The sequence below is a fragment of the Dromiciops gliroides genome, chromosome 4 (genome assembly GCF_019393635.1).
Source record: "Dromiciops gliroides isolate mDroGli1 chromosome 4, mDroGli1.pri, whole genome shotgun sequence".
Taxonomy (NCBI): domain Eukaryota; kingdom Metazoa; phylum Chordata; class Mammalia; order Microbiotheria; family Microbiotheriidae; genus Dromiciops; species Dromiciops gliroides.
In genome coordinates, this window is record NC_057864.1 from 198,295,501 (window position 1) to 198,323,008 (window position 27,508).

At 42.2% G+C, this 27,508-nt stretch overlaps 1 protein-coding gene and 1 non-coding gene across 3 annotated transcripts in view; both read right to left on the bottom strand.

Moving 5' to 3' along the window:
* Positions 1 to 27,508, bottom strand: part of LLGL2 (LLGL scribble cell polarity complex component 2) — a 78,364-nt gene that overhangs the window by 19,961 nt on the left and 30,895 nt on the right. For both annotated transcript variants that reach the window (XM_043999381.1, XM_043999382.1), the window contains exons 2-4: positions 27,253 to 27,359; positions 2,595 to 2,692; positions 15 to 96 (exon numbers count right to left, since the gene is read on the bottom strand). In XM_043999381.1, the coding sequence (XP_043855316.1) occupies positions 15 to 96; positions 2,595 to 2,692; positions 27,253 to 27,327 (255 nt within the window). In that variant the 5' untranslated portion in view covers positions 27,328 to 27,359. The remainder of the gene's footprint in view (positions 1 to 14; positions 97 to 2,594; positions 2,693 to 27,252; positions 27,360 to 27,508) is intronic.
* On the bottom strand, positions 5,541 to 5,647 carry LOC122726875. The gene has a single exon (XR_006352868.1). It is a non-coding gene; the product is annotated as a U6 spliceosomal RNA (small nuclear RNA).

Sequence of the window (27,508 nt, forward strand, 5' to 3'; positions counted from 1 at the left end):
TATGACATCCTTACCTGGCCAGGGAGGAAGTGGATTTGTACCACAGCGTTGTTCTCCCGATGAAGACCCATGAATTCCACGCCAGGGGCACCATAGCTGAAAGCTGGTTTAGGAACAAGTTTAAAAGGAGAAGCCCCACTCCATTCCACCCAACTCCTAGAAAAGCAGGTGACCCAAGTCTAGTGTGTAAAGCTGGGTAAGTGAAGACAATTAATTTCTCCAGCTCAGAGACCCGGGGCTGGGCATCCGGGAGACAATGGTGGCTCATTTTCCCAATGGCCTCAGGGAAGGGGGAAACACCTGTACTTTTTGTAAGGCAAGGGCATAGCAGGGGGTTGATTCCCAGGACACACTGTCAGGGTCAGAAGGGAGTGTGAGAAGGGATGGTTTTACTTCTCTGGACCATACCCAGAACAAAGGCTTCATGCTGCAACTGCTGGTCAAAGGTCCTTGGATCCCAAAGTTCCAACCAGCCTAACATTCACATGGAGCATGTGTAAGGGACCATAAGAAACCCATCCTGTCCCCACCTCCTCAGTCTAGCAGCTGCTTCCAGGTTAGAGCTGATGTGTAGTACTGGTTGGTAACCAGGATATGCCCAGCCTTCTTGGGACTGCGCTGGTAATGATTAATCTGGCAGAGATGCAGGGCTGATTCACTGCACCAGGCAGGGCCCCATGTCCTCCCGACTATACCCACCCCTCCCACTCAAACTCAGCAAGACCTGTCCTGTCCTGTCCCTGTCCCCATCTCCCTTCCCCAACTCAGGGCTCAGTTCAAACCAAATTTCTTCTCCAAGCAAGAAAAAAAATGAGGCATCTAGCCAAGTAGCCGGAGAGACTGCATGCCTTTACTGCTTGATAGTTGTGTCCTAGTTCAGTTCTGGAGATGGCATAGCTAACTGCAGAGCCCCTAGAGAACTCTTACCCAGCCCTAGGTCACCCCTGGTCCAGAGACTTCCAGGGAAGTTTAAGGATTAGATCTGAGTACATTTCATCTCCTGAAATGACCCAGAAAGCACCGGGGCGGGGGAGAGGAGAGGCGCCTTCAGTTTCCTCCTCTAGAATGGCCTCTAAGGTCCCTTCCTACCTCTCATCTTCCCAAACCACCTACTCTCCACCCTATCTCCTGACAATAAGGGCCTGGGAGGAACTAAGTCCCTCAGCTCTGAAGTCCCTGGGATCATTTGGCCTCATCTATAGCCTGGCCATTTTCTGATGTGATGCAGCTCCGACTTCCAGCCAGATGTTCAGGGACCATGGCTGGGAGCTGAAGCTCAGCCTCTCCATCACAATCCCCTCTACTCCCCCGTCCCCAGGTCACCATTCCCCTAAAAGTGTGATTTTCCCTAATAGATTTATTTGTTTTTGTTTTGTTTTGGTTTTTTGTGGGGCAATGAGGGTTAAGTGACTTGCTCAGGGTCACACAGCTAGTAGGTGTCAAGTGTCTGAAGCTGGATTTGAACTCAGGTCCTCCTGAATCCAAGACCCATGCTTTATCCACTGTGCCACCTAGCTGCCCCCACCCTAATAGATTTATAAGCTCCTTCCAGGAGGCAGTCTGGAGAGCTTGTATTTGTGCTACCAGGACAGACAGTGTTTAGTACTTACTAAGGACCCTTCTTTTCCCTTCCCTTCCCAGAAGAGGTTTTAGCTTCAGAAAATAGGGGACCCTGTTTCCACCCCTCCCCCATTCCAGGTAATGTACCCTTTATTAGCCCTCAGTTGGGCAAATGACAGCTTTTGCTGGTATTAAAGCCTCCTAGAAGCTAAATAAATTTAATTAAAGTTTAAAGTGTTAACTAAGTATGAGTGAGTGCTTATAAATAAAGTCAGTTGATTCGAATTGAACCTGTAAGAGTTCAGCAGGCTTTGCTTTGCATTTATATTCATTCCCAGGGTTCAACCAAGAGACCAACAAGGGCTTTTTTATTCATTCCAAACAAGAATCAGGTAGAGGGTAGGGGTGGGGACCTGCATACCCAGGATAAAATTGGAAGCTGGGAGCTCCAAGGGAGGAAGACAGACAGATGGGGACAAGAAAGTCACAACTTCTGATGAAAGATGACATCATTTGTCTAGGTGGTCAGTAATTCATCTGAGGTAACTTCCCCCACCCAAGACCACTGGAAAAGTCTGGTTTTGGAAGTGTTAAAGGCTAAAAATTCTAGCTAGTCTGTCTAAAATATCTAATGAGTGGTCGCCAATAAATTATAAGCTTTAGCAAGAATTAGACTTTTAAGCATTTATTAAGGAGAATAAGAATTTTGTAAAGAGAGAGAGAGAGAGAGAGAGAGAGAGAGAGGCCTACATTCATCTATCTATTAAAGGGAGAGCGCATTTCTAGCTCCCTTCTCCGCTAGAGTCCTCAGGAAAGAGCCCGAGTCAGAGCGCCAGGCTCCCCCTTCTCCCTCCCACAAGCAAATGTCACTTCCTGATGCCAAAGAAAAGACTCATGGTCTTGCCCTCAGAGACCTTCACCTCATGGCGGAGGTTTTCTACATTAAGTCTTGGTGTCCAAAAGCTCTGTCCTTCCTCAATGGAACTTCTGGGAGCCTTTTTAGGGAAAGAGGACCAGGGCAATGAAAAGGATACAGCTTGATGGCTCCAGACCGGGTCCCAATAGCCATGATTCGGAGGTAGGGACTGTAGCCCAGGGCACTGGGCTGGTGGGGGAAGCCATGTTCCACAGTCTGAAAAAAAGAGAGAACCCCACAGCCCCAAGTTAAGAAATCAGGCAACAGATAAAGAGAACTGCTACATCTTCTTGGTCTGGACCTGGGGCTCACCAGGGCACATCAGTAGTGGTGGGGTTAGGCAGGCAGAACTGGGTATTAGAAGGCTCCATGGTTGGAGTATTGGAAGGAGAGTCCAGACCTGAGTTCCAATATGCCTCAGTCTAGCTATGTAACATCCTGGGCAAGTCATTTAACCTGCCTCAGTCTCCCTTTTGTCTTCGGTAGAATGGAAACCGTAATAGCACCTACCCCACTGGGTTGTGCTGAGGAACAAATGATTTAACTGGTAAAATGTTTAGCAAGTCTTATTGCTGGTTGAATGATAGCTGTTATGATCATTATGATTTGATTTACTTCAATACAACATGCTGTTATGGAGACAAAGATATGAATAGTAACATTGATGATAACATTTATATGGTGCTTTAAGGTTTGGGAAACACTTTATAAATATAATTTCATTAAAATTTTTTTTGTGGGTATTTAATTTAATTTTTTTTTTAGTGAGGCAATTGGGGTTAAGTGACTTGCCCAGGGTCACACAGCTAGTAAGTATTAAGTGTCTGAGGCTGGATTTGAACTCAGGTACTCCTGACTCCAGGGCCAGTGCTCTATCCACTGCACCACCTAGCTGCCCCTATTTCATTTAATTTTAACAACAATCCTGGGAGGTAGATGCTATTATTACCCTCATTTTATAGATGAGGAAACTGAAACATAGAGGAGGATAAATGACTTGTCCAGGGTCACACACACTGCTTAGACTGAATTTTAACTCAGGACTTCCTGACTGTGAAAGATCATAATAATATAAAATCAATTCAAAAGAGGGAAAAAAAAAACAACCCCACAAATACTTCATCCAATACAGTATCAAAAAGTGAAGGACACAAAAATAATCTATGACTTGATAGCTGAATTAAGTCCATAGCTTATTATGATCCTTCTTGCATCCATCAGGTCTTCTCATTTGTTAGCTTGGTGTCTTATACAGATGTTAGGAACTTGAAGAATAGTCTCTAATTAGAAGGCTAGCCTCAGGGTCTAGATCATCTCATTTATGAGTGTAAGTTACGGGGGGGGGGGGCAGGAGGGGGAGAAGGGGAGGAAACAACACACAAAACAGAATAAATATAAGAGTAAACATGAAATAATGAATGGAGTGGTGTCCTGAATAGTTGGGAGGATAAAGAAAGGCCTAATTTAGGAGGTGGCACTGGAGAGCCAGGGATTCCTAGAGGTAAAGCGGAGGAAGGAGAACATTCTAGGCAGGGAGACAGAGAGGCCAGAGAGGAAAAGGCACATACAGGAGCAAGAACAAGCTGGCCAGTCTGGCTGATCATTGAGTGTGTAAGAGGGCGGTAACAGAATAAAAATAGTTTGGAGACAAGGGTCTGAAGGGCTTAAAATGCCAAACAGAGATTTGATTTAATTTGATCCCAGAGCAAGGATTCTTTTTTTATGCTGGACCCCTCTGGCTATCAGGTAAAGGCTATGTTGCTCTTCTCAGAAAAAAGCTTTTAAATGCATTAAAAAATACATAGGATCACAAAGTAAACCAATTATATTGAAATAGTTATCTATGGGGGGAAGCTAGGTGGTGCAGTGGATAGAGCACCAGCCCTGGATTGAGGAGGACCTGAGTTCAAATCCAGTCTCAGACACTTAACAATTATTAGCTGTGTCACTCTGGGCAAGTCACTTAACCCCAAATTGCCTCACCAAAAAAAAAAAAAATTTAAAAGAAAGAAATGGTTATCTATGACTGCATCCATCTAACCATCTACGTATCTTTTGAACAAGTTCCTGGACTCCAACAGGAACCACTGACGCTTCTTGTACATGGAATTGACATGATCAGACCTGGTGCCAATTTGCTGGCTAAGGGGAAGACAGATTGGAAAGAGAGGAGGATGTAGACAGGAAGCTTGTCCAATTTGCCTGGCAATACCTGGGTCCTCCACTTAGGCCAGCACACCTTTTACAAGGTGGATCTGAGTCCCACACTGAGCTCCATGAAGAAGAGCTGGAATTTTTAAAAAAAGAAATCAGGTTTCTGGGAAATGAGAAACAGAATAAGTCTGAGAAAGATGGGGCCCATACCCCACCTTTCCTTGGCACAGAGATCACCTAGTTACCTGCTCCACTATGGTACAAAGGTTGATAAGGGTAGAATGGACTATGCCTGAGGAGTTTTTGATTATAGGCGTCCTGAGAGCAGGAGACCATATTTATTGGCACTCTCTCTCTCCCTAGTGCTTATTACAGTTTTTTGATGATGAAGAAGAATTTAGAAGAGAAGAATTAGGTTACCACCCACACCCAAGGTGCATTTAGTTCATGGATTGGGAAAGAATATTTGTACTAGGCAATAGATTTGGAAACAAAGGACTTGGATTCAAGTTGTGAATGGATTGTTGCCTACCTGTGTGACCTTGGAACACTCAACTCCCTTTTTTTCTGGGACTCGGTGTCTTCATTTACAAAAATGAGGGGATTGGGCATCATGATCTTTCTAAGGTCCCTTCCAGATCTAAATTCTATAACCCTAGCACTGTGCCGCATGTTGGCTGGGGAGAAAGGTTGCTACAAGCAACAGAATAGGGCAAATCAAGCTCCTTACTATGTGCCAGCAACAAGTATTTAATGAGTTCCTACTATGTACCAGGTAACAAATATTTACTAAGCTCCTACTATGTGCACTGAGGATATAAAGGCAAAAGATAGTTCTCAGCTCTCAAGGAGCTCAGAGTCCAAGAAGTCATTTTTCTTCTTCTCTAGGCTTTATCTTTTTTTTTTTTTTTTTAATATGGAACGCTTCACAAATTTGCGTGTCATCCTTGCGCAGGGGCCATGCTAATCTTCTCTGTATCGTTCCAATTTTAGTATATGTGCTGCCAAAGCGAGCACTCTAGGCTTTATCTTATAAGTAAAATGAAGGGATCAATCCACAAGCATTCCTTGGGTTACTTGCCATTCATGAAATAAGCACTTATTAAGCGATAGTCCCTACCTTCAAGGGAATTACATTCCGTAATCTGTATTTCCAGACCAGAACACTTCTAGGAGTAATAAATTACACAAATTTACTGCTCATTATATTAAAAAAAAAAAGTTCTGTATTTGTCCTAAAACCATCCCTTTGAAGTAGGTTCAAAGAGATGTCCCAGCAAGCCGGTAATCCCTGCTACCTGGGAAACTCAAGACGATAAATCTCTTGCATGGAGCGAGTTCTCAGTTATAGTGGCCTAAACCAATTGGGTTTCTGTACTAAGTTGGGCTTTAATATGGGGGCCACCATGTTGCCTAATCCCTCTTCTCTCCCCTCCAATGATCTCCAAAATCCCTTCCACTGTGAGTTCTAACACACAAGAATATTGGGGCCCAGTGAACGCTGCATGGTTTTAAAACAAAACACCAACATTTAGTGTTTCCTGTCAGATTTAGTTAGGTACATTTGGGGATATAGGGGTAATTTGCCTTCTTGGGGATAAGGACTGTCATTTTTACATTTTTGCACCCTTGGTGCCTGGCAGCGGGAACTTTTTTAAAGAAGCTGAATGCCCAAAGTTTACATACACCCAAACCTTGTCTGATCTCAGTAGTGGGAGAAGGTACCAGAGGTTGTCAACTCAGGGAACTTTCTGTTCAGTCTTTCTCCCTTAGAAAGTGGCAAGCTCTGAGGCTGTTTTGTGGGATAAGTCCCTACACCAAGAGTGGAGAAGGAATTCTTCATAAAGGCCCACTTAGAAGTAACAGCTGAGAGAACCAACTGTAGGTGGCCAGTAGGACAAAACAAATGTGAAAAAGAGAAGAGGTGATGGAGGAATGGGAGGCTGTCTACCATTTCTCCAACTCCAGTTATTTAAAAAATGCCAAGCCTGGAAAAGCCCTGATTAGATAGTTTGAGGAATGTAAACATCCTCCCCCTTCCCACCCCATACTCAATGGGAGGGAGACACAGTCAGGGCGAGGAAGAAGGGGGAGGAGGAGGGAGACCAGTCTAGAGCAACTTCACTCAGTGCTGAATTATCAGATCTCATATTCCACACACTAAGTGGGGGAGGGTAATCAGGGCAACTAAGAGGACACCAGAGAGGATTCTTAGGACCCTAGCCTTTCCTATCACTACTTGAGCACAAGACAACTTCCCTGGAGACCAGAATGGCTACAAGATAGGGTCTGAGTTTGGGGAAATAAGAAGGATCACTAGGACCTCGGTTTGAATCCTGATTCTTTGTAAAGTTAAGAAGTTCTTTCTCCCTAGGGGCAGCTAGGTGGCACAGTGGATAGAGCACCAGCCCTGGATTCAGGAGGACCTGAATTCAAATCCGGCCTCAGACACTTGACACTTACTAGCTGTGTGACCCTGGGCAAGTCACTTAACCCCAATTGCCTCACCAAAAAAAAAAAGTTCTCCCTAACCTTAAGTCTCAACCTTGGCACTTACTTCCTTTAGAATTTATGAGCCTAAATTTCCTCATCTATAAAATGGGAGTAAGTAATGATTGCACTCTTTGACACACAAATTGCTTCTATGACACAAGACTCCTGTGGCTAAAGTGTTGTGTATTCTCTCTTTCTCTCTCTCTCTTTTTTTGTGAGGCAATTGGGGTTAAGTGACTTGCTCAGGGTCACACAGCTAGTAAGTGTCAAGGGTCTGAGGCCAGATTTGAACTCAGGTCCTCCTGAATCCAGGGCCAGTGCTCTATCCACTGCATCACCTAGCTGTCCCTGTGTAATCTATGAGTGACTTATTGAACCAGAAGAATCCCTATAGCAATTTAAGCCTGTTCATCAGCTATTAGAGTACTACACTGAGAAAAAGAAGGGGACTCCAGGCTCAACTTTGCTACTCTTTTATCATCTGACCTCAGAAATCTTACTTTCCCACAGTTTCTTCTTTGATAAAATGGTCAAGGAATTTGGGTAGGTAAAATATAAGTGGACTGCCTAAGGGTCTTCCCTGACCTGAGGCATCTAGGTGGCACACATAGAATCTGACCTGGAGTCAGGAAGACTTGAGTTCAAATATGACTTTGGACACTTATTAGCTGTGTGACCGTGAGCTCAACAAATGCTTACTTATTATTTTTTACTTTAAAAAAATTATTATTTTATTCTTCTCTCAAATACATGTAAAAATAACTTTTAACACACATTTAAAAATTTTGATTTCCAAATCCTTTTCCTTGCTCTTTCCTCCCAGTTAAAAAGGTAAGCAATTTTATACTTGTGCAATCATGCAAAATATATTTCCAAGTTTGTTATGTTGTGAAAACATAGAACAAAAAAATCCCCAAATACCAAGAAAAATAAAGATAGTCGGGGGCAGGTAGGTGGTGCAGTGGATAAAGCACCGGCCCTGGATTCAGGAGGACCTGAGTTCAGATCCAGCCTCAGATACTTGACACTTACTAGTTGTGTGACCCTGGGCAAGTCACTTAACCCTCAATGCCCCATGAAAACAAACAAAAAAACCCAACAAGTAAAGATAGTAAAGAAAAAGTATGCTTGAATCTGCATTCAAACTCCATCAGTTCTTTCTAGGTATGGTGAGCATTTTTCATCATTAGTCCTTCAGAACTATCTTGGATCATTGTATGGCTGAGAATAGTTAAGTTATTCACAGTTGATCATTATACAATTTACTGTTACTGTATAAAATGTTCTCCTGGTTCTATTCATATCACTTTGCATCAGTTCATGTAAGTCTTTCCAGGTTTTCCTCAGAGCAACCTGCTCATCAAGAAATGTTCATTCTTTAAAAATTTATTAATGATGGAATGCTCTGGTTCCAAATGTCAATACCTCCAGCTTCTCATAGGGTCTATTTCTCAAACTTGGGACAAATTTAGCTGAAGTAGAAAGGTTTGGTTTGAGACTACATTGTAATCAGTCCTACACAAGGTAGAGGTAGACTTGAGATCTGGGTCTAGAGAGTAGAGAAGGTTGAAGGTGTTGAGAGGAAAGGGTGTTTGAAAAGAATAAAAACTCAGGTATAGTCCATTCTGGGCTATCTTTAATGTGCAAATATTTTAAATTTCCTAAGGGGGCTATTGTAAAGGAAAATAATGCCCATACTGGAGAGATAGAACACCCTCAGTTTTGCAAGGACAACAGAATTATAAGAGTGAAACAGTGTTTGTTAGGGGTGAAAATCCTCCAATTGGTGAGTTTCTCTTCTGAAGCCCCATTTGGGGAAGTGATGCTGTTGTACTTCAGTCACCTCCAACTTTTTGTGACCCTATTTGGGGTTTTATTGGACAGGATACTGAAATGGTTTGTGATTTCCTTCTATAATTCATTTATTTTGCAGATCAGGAAACTGAGGCAAACAGGATAAAATGACTAGTCCAGGGTCAGACAGCTAATAAGTATTTGAAGCTCTATCCAATATGCCACATAGCTTCCCTAAATTCAATCTGAGGAAGTACTTCACTTCTACTAACCCAAGTTCAGTTCCTTTATTCTAGGATCTACTTTTTAACCTTTTCTCTCTCAACTAATTTCAGCTCCCTTTTTTTAAAGAGTAGTCTTCTTCCATTATAATATAGACTCCTCGAGGACAGAGACTGTTTTTGTAGTATTTGCAAACCCAGCTCATTAAAAATAGTGCTCAATCTAATTTGGAAAAGAAGAACCTATAATAGGGTCCTACCCAGTGAGGGTGAGATAGTGGAAAGAACATTGCATTTGAAATATGAAGACAGGATAACAGCTGCCTGGTTCAAATAACAAACTACCTGTGTGACCTTGGTCATGGTACTTCCTTTTTCAGGACATAGTCTATTTTTAAAATGGGAGTGGGGGAGGAGAGGGGTTAGACTAAGATGATCCCAAAGGTCCCTTCCAACTCTAAATTTTATTATCCTCCCCCTCTCCCCCAGCAATCCTTTATATAGTTGGGAGAAAAAGTCATCTTTCATATTATAAATAGAAGTCACAACACCACTCTTCTTCCTAGAATTTTTAGTGGCAGTCTGTGTTGTTTGGAGGCTTGTCAGAAGATCATTTGGTCATTGTAGCCAACTAAGATCCATTTGGATGAAAAATTAGATTTGTTGCTAAAATGCCTATAGCAAAAGTCTCTCAGGTTGTAGACTTGGAACAATACATCCGTGACCCCTACCTCTCAGCACCACAAGCTTTTGCTGGAAGCACTCTGTCTAATGGGAAGATTAGGGGTAGCAGCAGGTTGGGCTGCCAATTTTTCCTGCAAGGTTATCAGTGAGGACTACTGCAGTCTGAGGGAAGGACCAAGGCATTCAGGGACTGGCTGTGTCAAAAGCAGGCAGTGGCTGCAAGATAGAGGGAAGTAGCAAGGTCAAGAAAACTAGGAGAGCTGTGAAACCTAGGAAACATCAGTGTTGGAGGCAGTGTAGCATATATATGGCTCAGGACAGGACTGTGAAAGGGTAATGATGAGCAAGCATTTATTAATCACCTTTTATATACCAGGATTGTGTTAGGTCTTGGGGATACAAAGATAGAAGTGAGACAATCACTGCCTTCAAGTAGCTTGCATTCTGCTGGGGAGACATATTGTGGTAAAGATATATACACAATTAGGAAGAGCTTTACACACAAAGTGGTACTTGGGTTGAGCCTAGAAAAAGACAAGGGATTCTAGGAGGTGAAGGTGCAGAGAGACTGCATTCCAGGCAGGGGAGGCAGCCTATGCAAAAGCCTGGAGGTAGGGGCAGCTAGGTGGCGCAGTGGATAGAGCATTGGCCCTGTATTCAGGAGGATTCAAATCTGACCTCAGACACTTAACACTTACTAGCTGTGTGACCCAGGGCAAGTCACTTAACCCCAACTGCCTCACACACACAAAAAAAGGGCCTGGAGGTGGGAGATGGAAGGCTGTGTATGAGAAATAATAGAGAAAGCCAGTTTGGCTGGACTAAGAAGTGAGTAAATGGGAGAAATATGTAATAAGGCTAAAAGGGTAGGGTGGAACCAGGTTGTTAAGGGCTTTAAATGACAAGCAGAGGAGGCAGAAACCTATGAAGAAGAGATGAATAGTTGGGGAAATTATTCCAAAAGAATGGTTGTCCCTAAAACGAAGGTAGAAAAATCACCAAGAGGAACAGATTTCAGTGTTCTGGTTAAGCTCTACATGTGATTTCTCACAGTTTCAGGTTTGTAGAGGAAAAAAAGAGTGGACTATGATGGAAGCTTCCGGTTCTAAACAGATTTCATCCTTTTATATAGACTGTGAGTCACTTGGTCTGAGCCCTTGAAGAACTGTCTCTACCATTCTGGCAAAATGTAGCTGCTAAATTCTAGTCTAGGCTATAATCTCTCTAGACCCCTCCCCAGATGAAACCAAAGAAAATGAACAATGTACAGTAGGTATTTAATAAATACAGATTGTTGACTAACAAAAGCAAGGCATGATTGATGCTTGTATGCATTTGGGAAATATAAATTGTGAACGAAGGCAGAAATATATATCTCTTTATATTTATACTTAATATATATGGATTGACAATGATGAGCTCACTCGGTCTACATGTTAGAATCAAGATATACTAATGGAAGATGAGGAGGTCCCACAAATGGAAGGACTGACACTAGTCTCTCTGACTTATTCTTGTTTTCAGGACATTTCAGTGTATGGCTGTGATGTGAAGTGTTAAACCAAGAATAACACAAGAATAATGGAGCATGTTCAATCGTATTACTTTCACCCCAAAATACAAATTATCTTAAAATACTACATTAAAATTTTTCTACTTTTGTGTGCACATACCACAGTGCTTGGCACATAGTAGACACTATATAAATGCTAGCAGTGATGATGATGATGATGCTATGGATAGAGTGCTGGCCTTGGAATCAAGAAGATCTGAGTTCAAATCCTGCCTCACTCACTAAAGCCAAACTAGAGAATTGCTCCGTGTCATCCTACCCTCTCTTACCTTTAAGCATTTGCACGGGCCATTTTCCATGCCTTGAATTCACTCCTTCCACCTCTCTTTTGAAACCCTTCTTTCCTCCAAGGCCCAGATCATGTGCCACCTTTTCCAGGAAGCCTTCCCTGATCCTTCTCCAAGCTGAAAGTGAGCCTTGATGCCTCAAGTTTTCTGGGAGCATTCCACGTCTGGATCTTCACCCTCAGAAGCACCATTATTTGTATATTGGTCAGAGTCACCCCCTTTCCTCTTTAATTCTAAAGTCCTTCAGAGCAGGAACAGGGTGATTCTGCCAGTTCCTTGTATATGGCAGGTGGTACTAAAGGCAGCTTGGTGGTCTGGTAGGCAAAAGGCTTACTCTAGAGACAGGAAGACCCAAGTTTGTCCCTTGTTGCTTCTTCCACTCTCATTTTCTATGTCATTAGTTTGATTTTATCTTGCACCATCTTCTTACTTTATGAGAAGACAAGTAAGGCAATTCATAGGAGAATGGACTCTAGGAAACCAACTAATGCAATCTCTTTACTTTATGAATAATAAGATGATGAGGAAGGGCAGACTATAAGATCCAAGATGGCAGCCCTCAAGCACAAGGATTAATGACTATCTCTAGAGAGGGCTAGGCCAAAAGACAAGATAAAGGTATAGGAGAAAAAAAAGAAACTAGGATTTCTCAGGCAGGAAAAAAGCAAGGGAATCTGCTGGTTGAGCTGGAAATAGGATCAAATGAGAAACGTAACACTACTCTGGGAAGTATAATGAAGCATAATCCTCAAAATCGAACAATTACCAAGAGGTTCTGAGGTTTAAAGGGGATTAGCTAGAAGTGACACCAAGTCAGAAGGCTCTTTCTCATCCCATCTCACCCACACTCTACCCCCAACCTTCTTTCCAATGTCCCTTTCTCCTTTAACCCTCCTGACCAGGTGCTGACCTCTCCTTCACAATAATCTTGACCTCTATTGGAAGGAACTCAGAATTCCTACACTCTGACCATCAGGCCTACTCCCCAAAGGGTCAGTCTCCTCCAGGTTCTTGGGTATGTGGGGATAGATATGTTGACATACCCATAAAACTTCTTTCCATTCGTCTTATACCTGAACCTTCCTATGTATTATCATTAGTGTGAGCTCTCTAAGAACCAGGTGATGATCTTCCCTTCCTATTTGTCTTTGTAGTGGTTGGCACATTGTAAGCATTTAAAAATTTCTTTTAAAACCCTTCATTCATTAGGATATAAAAATCTTGGAAGAACCTGAAACACCTGGAAGAGCTTAATGACTTTAAAAATGAAAATTCCAAAGAAGATATAGAGAGTAAAACAAAATGTAAAATAGATCATTTTGATTATATAAAACTAAAAAGCTTTTGCCCAAACAAAATTAATGTAACCAAGATTACAAGGGAAGCAGAAAACTGGGAAAGAATTTTTGAAACAGATATCTCTGATAAAGGCCTCATTTCTCAAATATATAAATAATAGAGTCAAATTTATAAAAATATAAGTCATTCCCCAATTGATAAATGGTCAAAAGACTTGAACAGGCAGTTTTCAGACAAAGAAATCAAAACGATCTATAATCATATGAAAAAATGCTCTAGATCACTATTGATCAGAGAAATGCAAATTAAAACAATTCTGAGGTATCACCTCACACCTATCAGAGTGGCAAATATAACAAAAATGGAAAATATTGAATGTTAGAGGGGATGTAGAAAAGCTGGGATGCTAATCCACTGTTGGTGGAGTTGTGAAAAGATGCAAACATTCTGGAGAGCAATTTGGAACTATGCCCAAAGGGCTACAGAACTGTGCATACCCTTTGATCCAGCAATACCATTGTTAGGTTTATATCCCAAAGACATCCTCCCAAAAGAGAAAAAGACCTATGTATACAAAAATATTGATAGCAACTCTTCTTGTGGTGGCTAAGAAGTGGAAATCAAAAGAATGCCCATCAACTGGGGAATGGCTAAACAAGCTGTGGTATATGATGGTGATGGAATATTATTGTGCTGTAAGAAATGACAAGCAGGATGACTTCAGAAAGGCCTGGAAAGACAAGTATGAACTTGTCTTCAGCAATACAAAGATCCAAGACAATCCCAAAGGACTATTGATGAAACATACTATCCACCTCCAAAGAAAGAACTGATATGGATGGAACAGACTGAAGCATGCTATTTTTAAATTTTTTTCTTTTAATCAAGTTTTCTTATGCAAAATAACAAATATGGTAATATTTTACATAATCATATATGCATAACCCATGTCTGATTGTTTGCCACCTCAGGGAGAGGAGGGAAGGAAGGGAGGGATAAAAATTGAAACCCAAAACTAGAAATAAAAATGTTTATTACATTAAAAAAAAATTCCTAGGTCCTGTCAATGTTCAGCTCAGATGCCATCTCCTATACCTATACGAGCTCTTTACTGATTCCCTAACAAAAAAACTCATTTACTCATTTGGCAAGCTTGTTTCTTTCTCTCTTGCTCCCTGAAAGTTCCTTAAGGGTAGATATTGTCTAGTTTTGTTTTCTTTTTTTAATCCCCAACACAGTGCCTTGTACACAGTAGGTACTCAAGGCTCCAAATCACTAATAATAAGAGAAATGCCAATAAAAACAATGCTGAGGTTTCAATTTACATCCTGAAAATTGGCTAAAATGACAAACGGTCAATGTGGGAGGGGTTGTGGGATGATAGGCACTTTAATACAATGTTGGTGGAGCTGTGAACTGGTAGAATCATTTTAGAAAGAAATTCCGAATTATGCAAATAGTGACTAAAATACCCATACTCTATGACCCAGAGACTTTATAACTGGGCTTATACCTCACGGAAGCCACTGACAAGAGCCAAGAAAGCATACCTAATAATGACGTTAAATGCAGGAGTATTATAAAGATAATAATTATTTTATAATATAAATTGTAATTATCAATATATTATATAACAGCAATATGTTAACATGGAATAAATGTTAATATATACTTAAATAATATGTTAAATTATAATTATATATTATAAACCATGGTATTCCAAATACCATAAAGATCCAGTAGGTACAACAGTATTTATGATAAAGGTCACATTTCTGAAATATATAAAGAACTGAATCAAATGTATAAAAATACAAGTCATTCCCCAATTGATAAATGTTCAAAGGATATGAACAGGCAGTTTTCAGACAGAGAAATCAAAGCTATCTAAAATCATATGAAAAAATGCTTTGAATCACTATTGATCAGAGAAATACAAATTAAAACAACTCTGAGGTACCAACTCACACCTATCAGAGTGGCTAATATGACAAAAAAGGAAAATGTTGCATGTTGGAGGGATGTGGGAAAACTGGGACACTAATCTACTGCTGGTGGAATTGTGAACTGATTCAACCATTCTGGAGAGCAATTTGGAACTATGCTCAAAAGGCTATAAGACTGTACATACCCTTTGATCCAACAATAAGACTCCTAAGTTTATATCCGAATGACATGCCCAAAAAGAGGAAAAAAAGGATCCATTTGTACAATAATATTTACAGCAACTCTTTAGGTGGTGGCTAAGAATTGGAAATCAAAGGAATGCCCATCAACTGGGGAATGACTAAACACGTTGTAGTATATGATTGTAATGGAATATTATTGTGCTATAAGAAATGACAAGCAGGATGATTTCAGAAAAACCTGATGAACTGAGGTATAATGAAGTGAGCAGAACCAAGAGAACGTTGTGCAGTGATAGCAATACTATTTAATGAAGAACTGTAAATGACTTAACTATTCTCAGCAATACAATGATTCAAGACAGTCCCAAATGATGAAGCATACTATCCACCTCCAAAGAAAAACTGATATTGATTGAACACGGATGGAAGCATGCTATTTCTCACTTTGATTTTTTTTCCCTTTTATTTGAGCCTTCTTATACAGGGTGGACCAAAAGTCACAAAGGAGTTTCAATATTTAATAACTCCTTTGTTTTTAATTAACAATACCATTGCATTGTATAAATTATATAGGAAATGTATTTACATTACATGTGAAAAATCAAATCTAAATGGCAAAAAACAAAGAAAAAAATTTTTTCCAAAAGTTATTAAAACATCATGACTTTTGACCCACGCTGTACAAAATGACTAATATGGGAATATTTTACATAATTGCACATGTATAAGCTATGTCTGATTGCTTCCCACCTTGGGGAGGGGGGAAGGAAGGATATAATTTGGAACTCAAAACTTTAAATAAAAATACTTTTAGTGGATAAAGCACCAGCCCTGGATTCAGGAGGACCTGAGGTCAAATCTGGCCTCAGACACTTGATGCTTACTAGCTGTGTGACCCTGGGCAAGTCACTTAACCCTCATAGCCCTGCAAAAACAAACAAACAAACAAAGCAAAACAAAAAACCCCAAAACCTTATTATTAAAAAAGAAAAAAGATCCAGTCAGACTTGAGTGAAAAAATATGACAAGACACCCTTAATCCACCCTTTCATGGAGGTGGGAGATCCATAGATTCTTATGCACTGCACAGGTTTTTGGACTTTTTCAATGTACTGATTTTTCTTTTTTAAAATACGATTTGTTATATAGGATAGGAGAGGAAGGATTACTGGGGAAAACAATGGTGATTTTAAAAAAGCAAAAGATATCTATAAAAACTTATTTTAAAAAGTCTGCTGAATTGAACCGCATGTACACAAACCTGAACATGAACCACATTTGTGATTTAATCCAATTGTATATGGTTCATAATCCCCACACTCCCTCCCTCACACTCTGGGCTAAGGTAAGGTTTGGCTGGAAACCTCAGCTATGTGTGGGAGACTCAGTCAGAAAGGGGATGGAGAGAGAGACAAGGGTGTCACTAGAGGAGCCCAGGGGAATGGGAAAGGCTGAGATCCAGGGATTATGGAAAGAACACGGGCTTTAGAAGAAGTACAATTAGATTGGAATCTGGCTCCTCTATAGCTTTAGATTCTGTGATCTTGTTAGTTATAGATGAGGTCAGGTGGTAGTATGCATAGAACTACTATGTTATATAGTCAGTTAATTAATTGGCATTTATTAGGCACTTGCTATGGGTCAGGCACTGTGTATTACCACTCTTTCCTGTATGAAATCACCATTTGAGGTACAAGGCCCTGGAAGGGGTACCTAGGGTTGTGTGTGTGTGTGTGTGTGGGGGGGGGAATAATTGTCATGCAGATTCATCTGAGTATCACCAAGGACCTGGGGCAGGAGAAGAACACAGGGGCCAAGGGCTTCAGGCAGAGTTCAACAGCCAATCCTTTCCATGTCATGACAATGATGTCCCCCAGGGCTAACCTACAAATTGAACAAAAGCGGGTGAATGAGTGGGCCAGATATCTGAGCCATTTCATTCAACTTGGCTCTCCTGCCACCGCAGAACAATCCCAGAGCTCAGGTATCCAGTCCAAGATGGCACGTTGTCTGGCTACGACTCTGACAGATACGGCTGCCGGAGGGAATCCAGCCTGGGATGACATTGCTGTCTGGTTGCAGCAATGACTGGGTTCTCTGGTTTCCTAACTCCCCATTAAAGAGTGCATTGTTCTCCCTTCCCTCTGCCTTCCCTAAAGGTTACCTGTGCCAAGTAGCAGGATGGGGGTTGCTCTCAGCTGCTGGGAGATGTCAACGTTGCCACTCTTAGGGGAAGCAGCTATTCTATGAAAAATGAACAGCTGACTGGGAAGTAGGAGATGGCACATTGAAGACAAGATAAAATAGAATACAGCAACTCCCATTTCATAGCTAGAAATAGCCCCCATCCTGCTACTTGGCACAGGTAACCTTTAGGGAAGATGGAGGGAAGAGAGAACAATGGACTCTTTAATACGGGATTAGGAAACTAGAGACCTGATCCATAGTAGGAGCCAGGCTACAATGTCACCCCCTTTCTAGAGAAAGTCCTGTTTCATTCTCTTCAGGAGGCTGACATGGCCTCTAGAATCCATGTCAGCTTACCAGGAACCAGAAATGTCTCCATCCTGTTGAAATGACCGCACCTCAGGGGGGCAGCTAGATGGCGCAGTGGATAGAGCACCAGCCCTGGAGTCAGGAGGACCTGAGTTCAAATCCGGCCTCAGACATTTAACACTTACTGGCTGTGTGACCCTGGGCAAATCACTTAACCCCAATTACCTCAGCTAAATAAATAAATGAAAATTACTGCACCTCCACACCTCTGAGGGGGCAGGGCATATGACAAGCACAGCACAATGGCAGTGATGAAATCTGGAGCCTGACAAGGGTCTCTGTCCTAGCTTCATCCTTTGTTTGCCAGCTAAGCAACCATAGGCAAATTACTTTCTGTGCCTAAGATTTATCATTCATAAAATAGGGATGGGAGGCAGCTAGGTGGCACAGTGGATAATGCACTGGCCCTGGATTCAGGAGGACCTGAGTTCAAATCTAGCCTCAGACACTTGACACTAGCTGTGTGACCCTGGGCAAGTCACTTAACCCTCAATGCCCCCCACCCCAACACACAACAAAAAAACCCATAAAACAGGGATGATGATAATGACAATTGCCAAAGTTTATACAGACTTATACTGAACACGTGACTGCATTTGGTGCTCATAAAATCCTTGTGAGATGGGTGCTACCAATTTCTTCATTTTACAAATGAGGAAACTGAGGCAGGACCTGAAGTCTCCCTGAATCCAAGTCCCAAAGCCCATCCATTGTGTTGACCAGATGCCTCTGCAGGGGTATGAAAGGCTTTAAAGATCAGGAGTTTTGTATTTTATTCTTGAGGTACAGGGGAATTAATACAGTTTCTGAGCAGAGGAATGATATGGCTGGACCCGTGAATTTAGAAATCTTGATCTACCAGCCTTGGAGGACATCAGGGAGGGGAGAGGCTGGAGGCAGGGAGTCCAATCAGTCTACGCACTGTTCCAATACTTACAATACCTCCCAGGGTGTAACTGTGACGTACTGTGCAAAATATGAGAAGCTATACTATTATGAACTGAGATCTTCTTTTCAGAGGTTGGAAGGGAATAGCAAGCAGGAGCCTGAAACCCGGCCCAAGGGCCTGGCCTCCTGGGGATGCGCCTGGTTGGAGAGCTGAGCTTTTCTTTCTCTGGTCCTGGGTGTGGTTCAGATCAGGTTCCAAGCTGGCTGCAACCTGGCTCCTTGTTTCTCCTGCTGTCACCTCCCACTCGTCAATGTGGGGTAGACAGGCCCCCCCCACAGAGAAACTGAAGACCCGGTAAGCAGGGACAGGCACATCTCCTTCATGACTTTTGCCCCAAAGCCAGAGAGGGGAAAAAAAAAAAGCCCAAAAACCTAGCTACCAACTGCACAGGAATAGAACAAGTTCCTTCCTAGGGAATCCAGGACTGTATGACAAGAAGATTCACCTGTCATCTTAGCAGTACCAGTCCAGACATGCTTTCAGTTTCACCAAGAGAGCAAGGCAGACACAGGAGGGAGAATTTAGGGAGGCAGATCTTCCGACTTTTGGGGTGTGTGTGTGTGTGTGTGTGTGTGTGTGTGTCCCAAAACAGATTCCTTTCTATATTCACTGGCTCCCAGGGGGCTCCCTTGCCCACTTTATTTTTATTTTTTTGGTGAGGCAATTAGGGTTAAGTGACTTGCCCAGGGTCACACAGCTAGTAAGTGTTAAGTGTCTGAGGCCGGATTTGAACTCAGGTCCTCCTGAATCTAGGGCCGGTGCTTTATCCGCTGCACCATCTAGCTGCCCCCCTGCTTTATTTTTAAAGTAAGAGGATGATGCAAATAAATCAAATAACAAAAAGAATGAAGGTGGAAGAAGCAACAAGGGACAAACGCCAAGAGGCATTTGCTAAATGCCTGAGTGTGATACTTTCTTAGACTAGAGAAATATTTAGGTTTTTATCTTATTGGGTTTTCTCTTATTTGATTTTTTTCAACAATCTAAGAAGGCAGGTTGGGCAGTTATACCTATTTTAGAGCTGGGAACATGGAGGCTCTTCCAGGTAAAGTGATTTGTCCACAATCACAGTTACTGACTCTGAATCCAATGCTTGTAATGAAAGTCTTCTCGACTGACTCGATAAACCTGTGATCTATCCACAGGACAGCCAGTACAGGCGTTTCCTTCTTGACAATAGAGACAGAACAAATGCCACTGTTAGAAACAAAGGGCATGGCAACCAGGAGACCTGAGTTCAAATCCCAATTCTGACAATAACTATCTGTACAAAGGCATTTAACTCTCAGTCCCCCAATTTGAAAAATAGGGATGCCTGAACAATATGCCCCACAGGGTTGTTCTAAGTAAAATACTTTGTTTAGCCTTACAGTGCTACAGAATGTTCAGTGGACCCCCTAATGGATATTTAGGATGATATGGACTAGTTAGGTACAGACTGCATCCTGTATCAATAAGACCATAGATCCACTGGAATATTATTATAAGCAAAAAGTAGGAGTTATTCAGCAAACCTGGGTGGGAAAGCAGGGCTGGGAGGAGGGGAAACACCACTTTCCTTGTGGGAAGAACGGGGAAAGAGCAATTTGACCCATTACAGTTAAAGATGGTAGATAACCTTTATACAACTAGAAGGCAAGGACTAAGGGAATATTGCTTAACCTGTAAAATGACCAGCATATGGATATATGCAGAAATATTTAATAAGGTGGGGGGGGGGCAGCTAGGTGGTGCAGTGGATTGAGCATGAGCCCTGGAGTCAGGAGGACCTGAGTTCAAATCTGGCCCCAGACACTTAACACTTACTAGCTGTGTGACCCTGGGCAAGTCACTTAACCCCAATTGCCTCACCCCCCCAAAAAAAAATTTAATAAAGGCCTTTTGATGTGAGGAAACTAGAAGTCTTGCCAACTCTCCAAGTAGAACCTGGAATTAGAACTCTTGTCCCAATTCTCTCACTAACTTAGGGAAAAATCACTCATTTCTTTGAGCCTCCATTTTCTCATCTGTAAAAAGGGCTCTCCCAGCCTCACAGGGCTTTGGTGGGGATCAGTTAGAGGTGAAAATGCTGTAAAGTCAATGAGGAAATAAAAGATAGGACTAGAGACCAAACCTGTGATTTATTTCATTGGCAGAGGGAACTCCTAAGGGCAAGAAAATTCCTTCAATCAAAGCAGGTCAGCAGCTTCTCTGCAATTTCTAGTGCTGGAGAGTCACCCAGAGCCCTAAAGGTTAAGTGATTAGCTTAGGGTCACACAGCAAGTTATCTGTCATCCGTGGAGTTTGCACCAAAGTCTTCCTGGCTCTAATCCACATCATCATTTGTCATTCAAATTATTGTTATTATTACTATATCTACACTATCATTATGTACAGACAACACACCTATACTATATATCTACGTCATGATAATGTGGATGTAATAGCTACGTTATCAGTATATAAAATCTATATTATTATACATCTGTAACAAAATCCCTCAGCTACCACAATACCATAGGAAACAGTTTAGTTACTAATAATAACTGAAATTTATTATAGGGCTTTAAGGTTTGCAAAAGTTTTGCTTCACCCCCTATAGGCAGCCAGTTCCTAAGATTCCACTCATCCCTGCACTGATCTGATTTGGGCAAAACCAATTGTGCTTCTGCTGCCCCTTGAGTAACTGGATTTTGATCCCCATTTTCCATCATTTGCGAAGGGATAGATATCCAAACCAATGCTGTCATGCATGCCCTTCATAGCAGCAATGTACTGCCCTAAAGCCCTCTTTCCTGGCCACCCACCTCTGGACTCCTTCATACCCTCCCATGTCAGCCTATTCTCTCCTCTATTGATCTATTCTACCATCATATCACACATACATCCCTCCTGCAATCCCATTCTGCATTAACTGTCCTTATTAGACCTTTGTCCTCTTTTTCAGAAATTACTTCATATATTTTGTATTTAAATGTACCTGGCCAATTTTGTGTGGCACCCCCCTCCCCCGTGAGAATGAAAGCTCCCTTCAAGGCAGGAAACTGCTTCATCTGGCTCTCCGCACTTCAGTCCATCCCTCCACTCAGCTGTCAAACTGATCTTCCTAAAGTGTTTGACTGTATCATTCTCCTATTCAAGAAATTCTAATACTCCCTTATCAGCTCCAGGATCAAATATAAAATCCTCTGCTGGCTTTCAAAAGCCTTCATAACCTGACCCCTTCCTACCCATCTAGTCTTCTTACCCCTTTATTCAGTTGTTGGTTGTTTTTTTTTTCGGGGCAATGATGGTTAAGTGACTTGCCCAGGGTCACACAGCTAGTAAATGTAAGTGTCTGAGGCCGGATTTGAACTCAGGTCTTCCTGAATCCAGGGCTGGTGCTTTATCCACTGTGCCACCTAGCTGTCTCCCCTTTATTCAGTTCTACAGGGTCTGTGAGCCAGGGACACTGGCCTCCTTTCTATTCATCACACAAGTCATTCTACTTCAGATTGTGCGTTTTCCCTGGACAACTCTTCCCTCCTCATCCTTGCCTCCTGACTTACCTGGCTTCTTCCAAGTCCTAAGTCACCTCCCATCTTCTGCAAGAAGCTTTTACTAACTTCCCTTAATGCTGAGCATATATGTTCAATAAATCCTTGTTGAATTGAATTGGTGAGGTCAAGAAAATTGTCCATGGTAACTAAGTCTAACACTCACTGTACTATACCATGCTTTTATTTATTGAGCCTAATATTGGGGCAGCCAAGTGGTACAGCAAATAGAGAGCAAGGCCTGGAGTCAGGCAGACCCAAGTTCAAATCCTGCCTCAGACAATTCCTAGCTGGGCAAGTCATTTAACTTCTGATTGCCTCAGTTTCCTCATCTGTAAAATGGGAATAATACCACATAAATCCTGGGGTGGTTGTGAGGATCAAATGAGATAATATTGTAAAGCATTTAGCATAGTGCCTGGTACATAATTTGTTATTCATTCATTTTTTCGTCATTTCCAACTCTTCATGACCCCATTTGGGGTTTTCTTGGCAAAGATACTGGAGTGGTTTGCCATTTCCTTTTCCAGCTCATTTCACAGGTGAGGAAACGGACAAACAGGGCTTGTCCAGAGTCACACAGGTAGCATCTGACGCTGGATTTGAACTTTGGAAAATGACTTTTTTTGACTCTAGGCCTGGCTGTCTTTCCACTGCACCACATAGCTACCCTAGAAAAATAAATATTTATTGTTTAGTCGTGCGTGACTCTCCATGACCCCATTTTTGAGGGTTTCTTGGCAAAGATACTGTAAGTGGTTTTCCATTTCCTTCCCCAGCTGATTTGAGAGATGAGGAAACAGGCAAACAGGGTGAAATGATTTGCCTAGGGTCACACACCCAGTACAAGTTTGAAGCTGGATTTGAACTCAGGAAGAGGAGTCTTCCTGGCTCCAGGCCTGGTATTCTATCCACTGCACCATCAGCTGCCCTGGTACATAACAACACTAAATAAATGTTTATTATTATCATGTAAAACACAATAGGGTAATACATGAAAGATGCCCTATTTACTAAGAAGGGAAATGTGCTTTCTTAGGTCAGAGTGGGTTTTCCCCCATTGGAGGTCTTTGAGGAAAGGCTGAGTGACCACTTAGAGTAGCATGGCAAATGGCCACTGGGGTCCCTTCAAACTCCTAGGCTCTGTGATCTATGAAGTATATAAATTACTATAACTTAATGGAGGACACGAGGGGATAGAAACAGTGCTGTGGGAATTTCAGATTTGTAGGTTTTGTTAAAAAACAAAAACTTACTTAAAAAAGTAAAGGGTAGGGGACAGCTAGGTGGTGCAGTGGATAGAGCACCGGCCCTGGAGTCAGGAGTACCTGAGTTCAAATCCGGCCTCAGACACTTAACACTTACTAGCTGTGTGATCCTGGGCAAGTCACTTAACCCCAACTGCCTCACTTTAAAAAAAAAAAAAGTAAAGGGTAAAGTCAGTCAGTCAATAAATATTTATTAAGAACCTATCAAGAGGGGCAGCTAGGTGGTGCAGTGGATAGAGCATCGGCCCTGGAGTCAGGAGGACCTGAGTTCAAATCCGACCTCAGACACTTAACACTTACTAGCTGTGTGACCCTGGGCAAGTCACTTAATCCCAATTGCCTCACCAAAAAAAAAAAAAAAAAAAAGAACCTATCAAGGGGGGCAGCTAGATGGTGCAGTGGATAGAGCACCGGCCCTGGAGTCAGGAGTACCTGAGTTCAATTCTGGCCTCAGACATTTGACACTTACTAGCTGTGTGACCCTGGGCAAGTCACTTAACCCCCATTGCCCCGCAAAACAAAAACAAAAACAAAAAAAAGAACCTATCAAGTGTCAGGCACTATGCTAAGTGCTAGGGACAGGAAGAATGGCAAAAGACAATCCCTGCCCTTGAAAGAGCTCACAATCTAATACTGGGGGACCAGAAATAGAACTGGAAACAGCTAGATGACATAGTAGATAAGAGTGCCAGTCCTGGAATCAGGAAAACACAAGTTCAAATCTGGTCTAAGACACTTACTACCTGTGTGATCTTGGGCACTTGTCCCTGTTTGCCTCAGTTTCCTCATCTGTCAAATGAACTGGAGAAGGAAATGGCAAACCACTCCAGTACCTTTGCCAAATCCCCGCCCCCCCCCCATTCAAATGGGGTCACGAAAAAGTCAGAAATGACTAAAAAACAACTGAACAAGGAGAGGGGATTGGTGTGATGCCTCTTTGGTTTATCTTTCTACCAAGAGAAATCCCCAACACCCAACCAGAAGAGCCAGTGTTGAAAAGAAAAGAGAGAGGAGAAGGTCTTTACCATACCTAGCTACTCTCAAGACCATTCAGTCCTGGTCCCGAGGGAGGCTGGGGGTTGGGGAACCTCTCTATGCTACAGAGAGTTCAGTCAGCTGGTCTGTTGTGGGTGCCTGGGTGCTTGAGGCTAGAATGTCCTATTCTCTCCCAAGCCCATTTGGCTGGTTTCTGTGTTTGGTTTCTCTTCTATTTTCTGGGAAACAGGTTATATCTTCTTACCAGAGCAGTACAGGTACTAGTCACAAATCAGCCCTAAGCACTTATTAAAAATAAGAGTTCCTGCCCTCAAGGAGTTTTCAATCATGTCAAAAGAAAGTCCTCCACCCTCCTGGGGTTTAGCTCTTTCTAAAGAGCTTTAAGTCCTCTTTAGGACAGATCAGGCCCCACCCACCCTTCCTGGAGTCCAGTACCAAAGAAGAAGGAACATGGAGTTGGTTAAGTCCATAGTGTACTAGGTATTGAATACAGGTTTTTAAAAATGCAAGGTAGGGGCAGCTAGATGGCGAAGTGGATGGAGCACCGGCCCTGGAGTCAGGAGTACCTGAGTTCAAATCCGGCCTCAGACACTTAACACTTACTAGCTGTGTGACCCTGGGCAAGTCACTTAACCCCAATTGCCTCACTAAAAAAACAAACAAACAAACAAACAAAAAAATGCAAGGTAGGGGGCAGCTAGGTGGCGCAGTGGATAGAGCACCAGCCCTGGAGTCAGGACTACCTGAGTTCAAATCCAGCCTCAGACATTTAACACTTACTAGCTGTGTGACCCTGGGCAAGTCACTTAACCCCAACTGCCTCACTAAAAAAAAAAAAAATGCATGGTAAACTCTGGAATTTATTTCCTTTCACACTGAATAGATTGGGGCACGGGGAATTCCTGATGCAGTCCAAATCCTTTGCTTTAGGGAGGTAAAATTACCCACTTTAATTAAGTCACAGGTAGGAAAAAATAACAGAGAATACTTGAATCTGGATTCCTAAATCCAATCATTTTCTCTATACACTAGGCTTCTCCTGGATAAAGGTACTGGAGGACTTTGCCTAAAATTGGCCTAGTCTAGGGTAGAACTGTACTTAATCCCGGCAAATACTCCAAATGGCTTTCACTTGGATCACACACATCAGAAAAGTTCCAAAGACCATTATTACTTTCCTTTCCTACACATATTAAACAGGAAGCAGTTAGGTGGCACTTGGACAATATGGAAACTGGTAAGTACAGGGTTCTAATATAGCTTCAGATACTAAACTGCAACAAGCTAAGAAAAAAAAAAGATAAAAAAACAACAACAAAAAACAAAGAGTTCTTGCCTTCTGGGGTTTTCTCTTTGAAAAAGTCTTAGCAGCTGAGTGAGGCAGGACAAGTTAGTCACTTAAAAATGTGGATTTCCTTATCTGTAAAATGGAGATGATAGCAATTACCTCCCTAAAGACAGTGAGGATCAAAAGTGAAGGGCTTTGGGGGCAGTTAGGTGGCACAGTGGATAGAGCACAGGCCCTGGAATCAGGAATACCTGAGTTCAAATCAGGCCTCAGACACTTAACACTTACTAGCTGTGTGACCCTGGGCCAGTCACTTAACCCCAATTGCCTCACTTAAAAAAAAAAAAAAGTGAAGGGCTTTCCTAAGGCACCCTACTACCCCAACAAAGGCTAGCAGTTAAAGAGGTTTTACAAACGCCCATCTCTAGGGACTTAAAAGAGGGTCCATGGACAAGAATTATTTTCTCCACACTCATCCTAAGCCAGGGGTTCTCAAACCTGGATTCATGAACAAGGAGTTCGTGGATTAAACTTTCATGAGGAAAAAACCCCATCTTTATTGTCATTCTCTTCTACCTGAAATTTAGTGTTTCCTTCAATACCATATGAACATAGGCAATGAAACAGTATTCTGAGAAGGGGTCCATGAACTTCACCAGAGCAGTCTCTGATACAAAAAATGGTTAAGAACTGGCCTAAACTAACAAAAGAGTCAAGTATTAGAATCCCCCCTTCCCTCAAATGGGGTTTAAATCATAAAGTTACATCACCTTGAAAGGTTCAGGGTATCCAGATACAGGGATTTGTACCAAAAACACTGGCGTCACCTTGGTGATTGGAAAAATCAAATCCCAGGGTTCCCCAATAGCTGCATGTCCTTCATTTTGTCTACTTGGGACCACAGAATAGTTCACAGAATGAAGAAGGTCCCTGAAAAGCTCAGGGCCTAGATCAAAGTGGGAGAGACCAGGCTAATTATGTCACAACACCTCCCGAATAGTGGGGTGCCCACTCCTGCTTACAAGCTATCTCCGTCTCTTATTTATGGGGAGAAGACTCCCCACACACCAGTCTGGATGAAGAGACCTTATGGGATCCTGATTTGGGCGGCAGATCAGGCCTTAAGTTATAAACAGGCTTTGGCTCCTAGTGAAATTAAGGTGGCATTCCCCCAACGGACAGTTACAAATCTCAGTAGTAACCTTCCACATAAACCTTTTGAATTTTTGCAGGCTGCTTTTTGGGAGAGCTTGGCGGTGGGGGGCGGGCAGAGAGAAAGCAATAGGATAAAAGCAGCAGTATCCTGAACTGGTCACGGGTATATGCCTGGCTTTTTTTCCCCCATAAGTGATCTTACCCCTTCTCCTCAGGCAGGAAAATGCCCCAAATACATCATTCAATGGGAGATATTTTAGGCAATGATGGCCAAGAGATTCTATGCCTAAAGAATGAAAAAGGAAAGCCCAGCTGAAAAGCAAATACACTATTTCTATATAATAGCACTCCTCAGAACCTGTTTCCACATCTCCATCAACTCACCTCCACTTCGCTCTTACTTCCATACACTTACCTTGTTAAACTTAAAGAGATCCTGTTTCAGTCGCTCCCGGGCCTGGTCGTGTCCAGATCTCAAGAACCTTCTCATCCTCCTTGGCTCCTGGCTACCCCACCAATGACCTAGAGAAAGACCCAAAAATTCCGGCTTTGAAGTGAGGCAGAATATTCTTGATCATGGCTAAAAAGCCAAGACAACAGCCCCCTAGGGGCTCTCAGATGGTACCACAGCAGAGCCAGGGGTCATTGTCAGGTTTTTTACTTTACAGAGT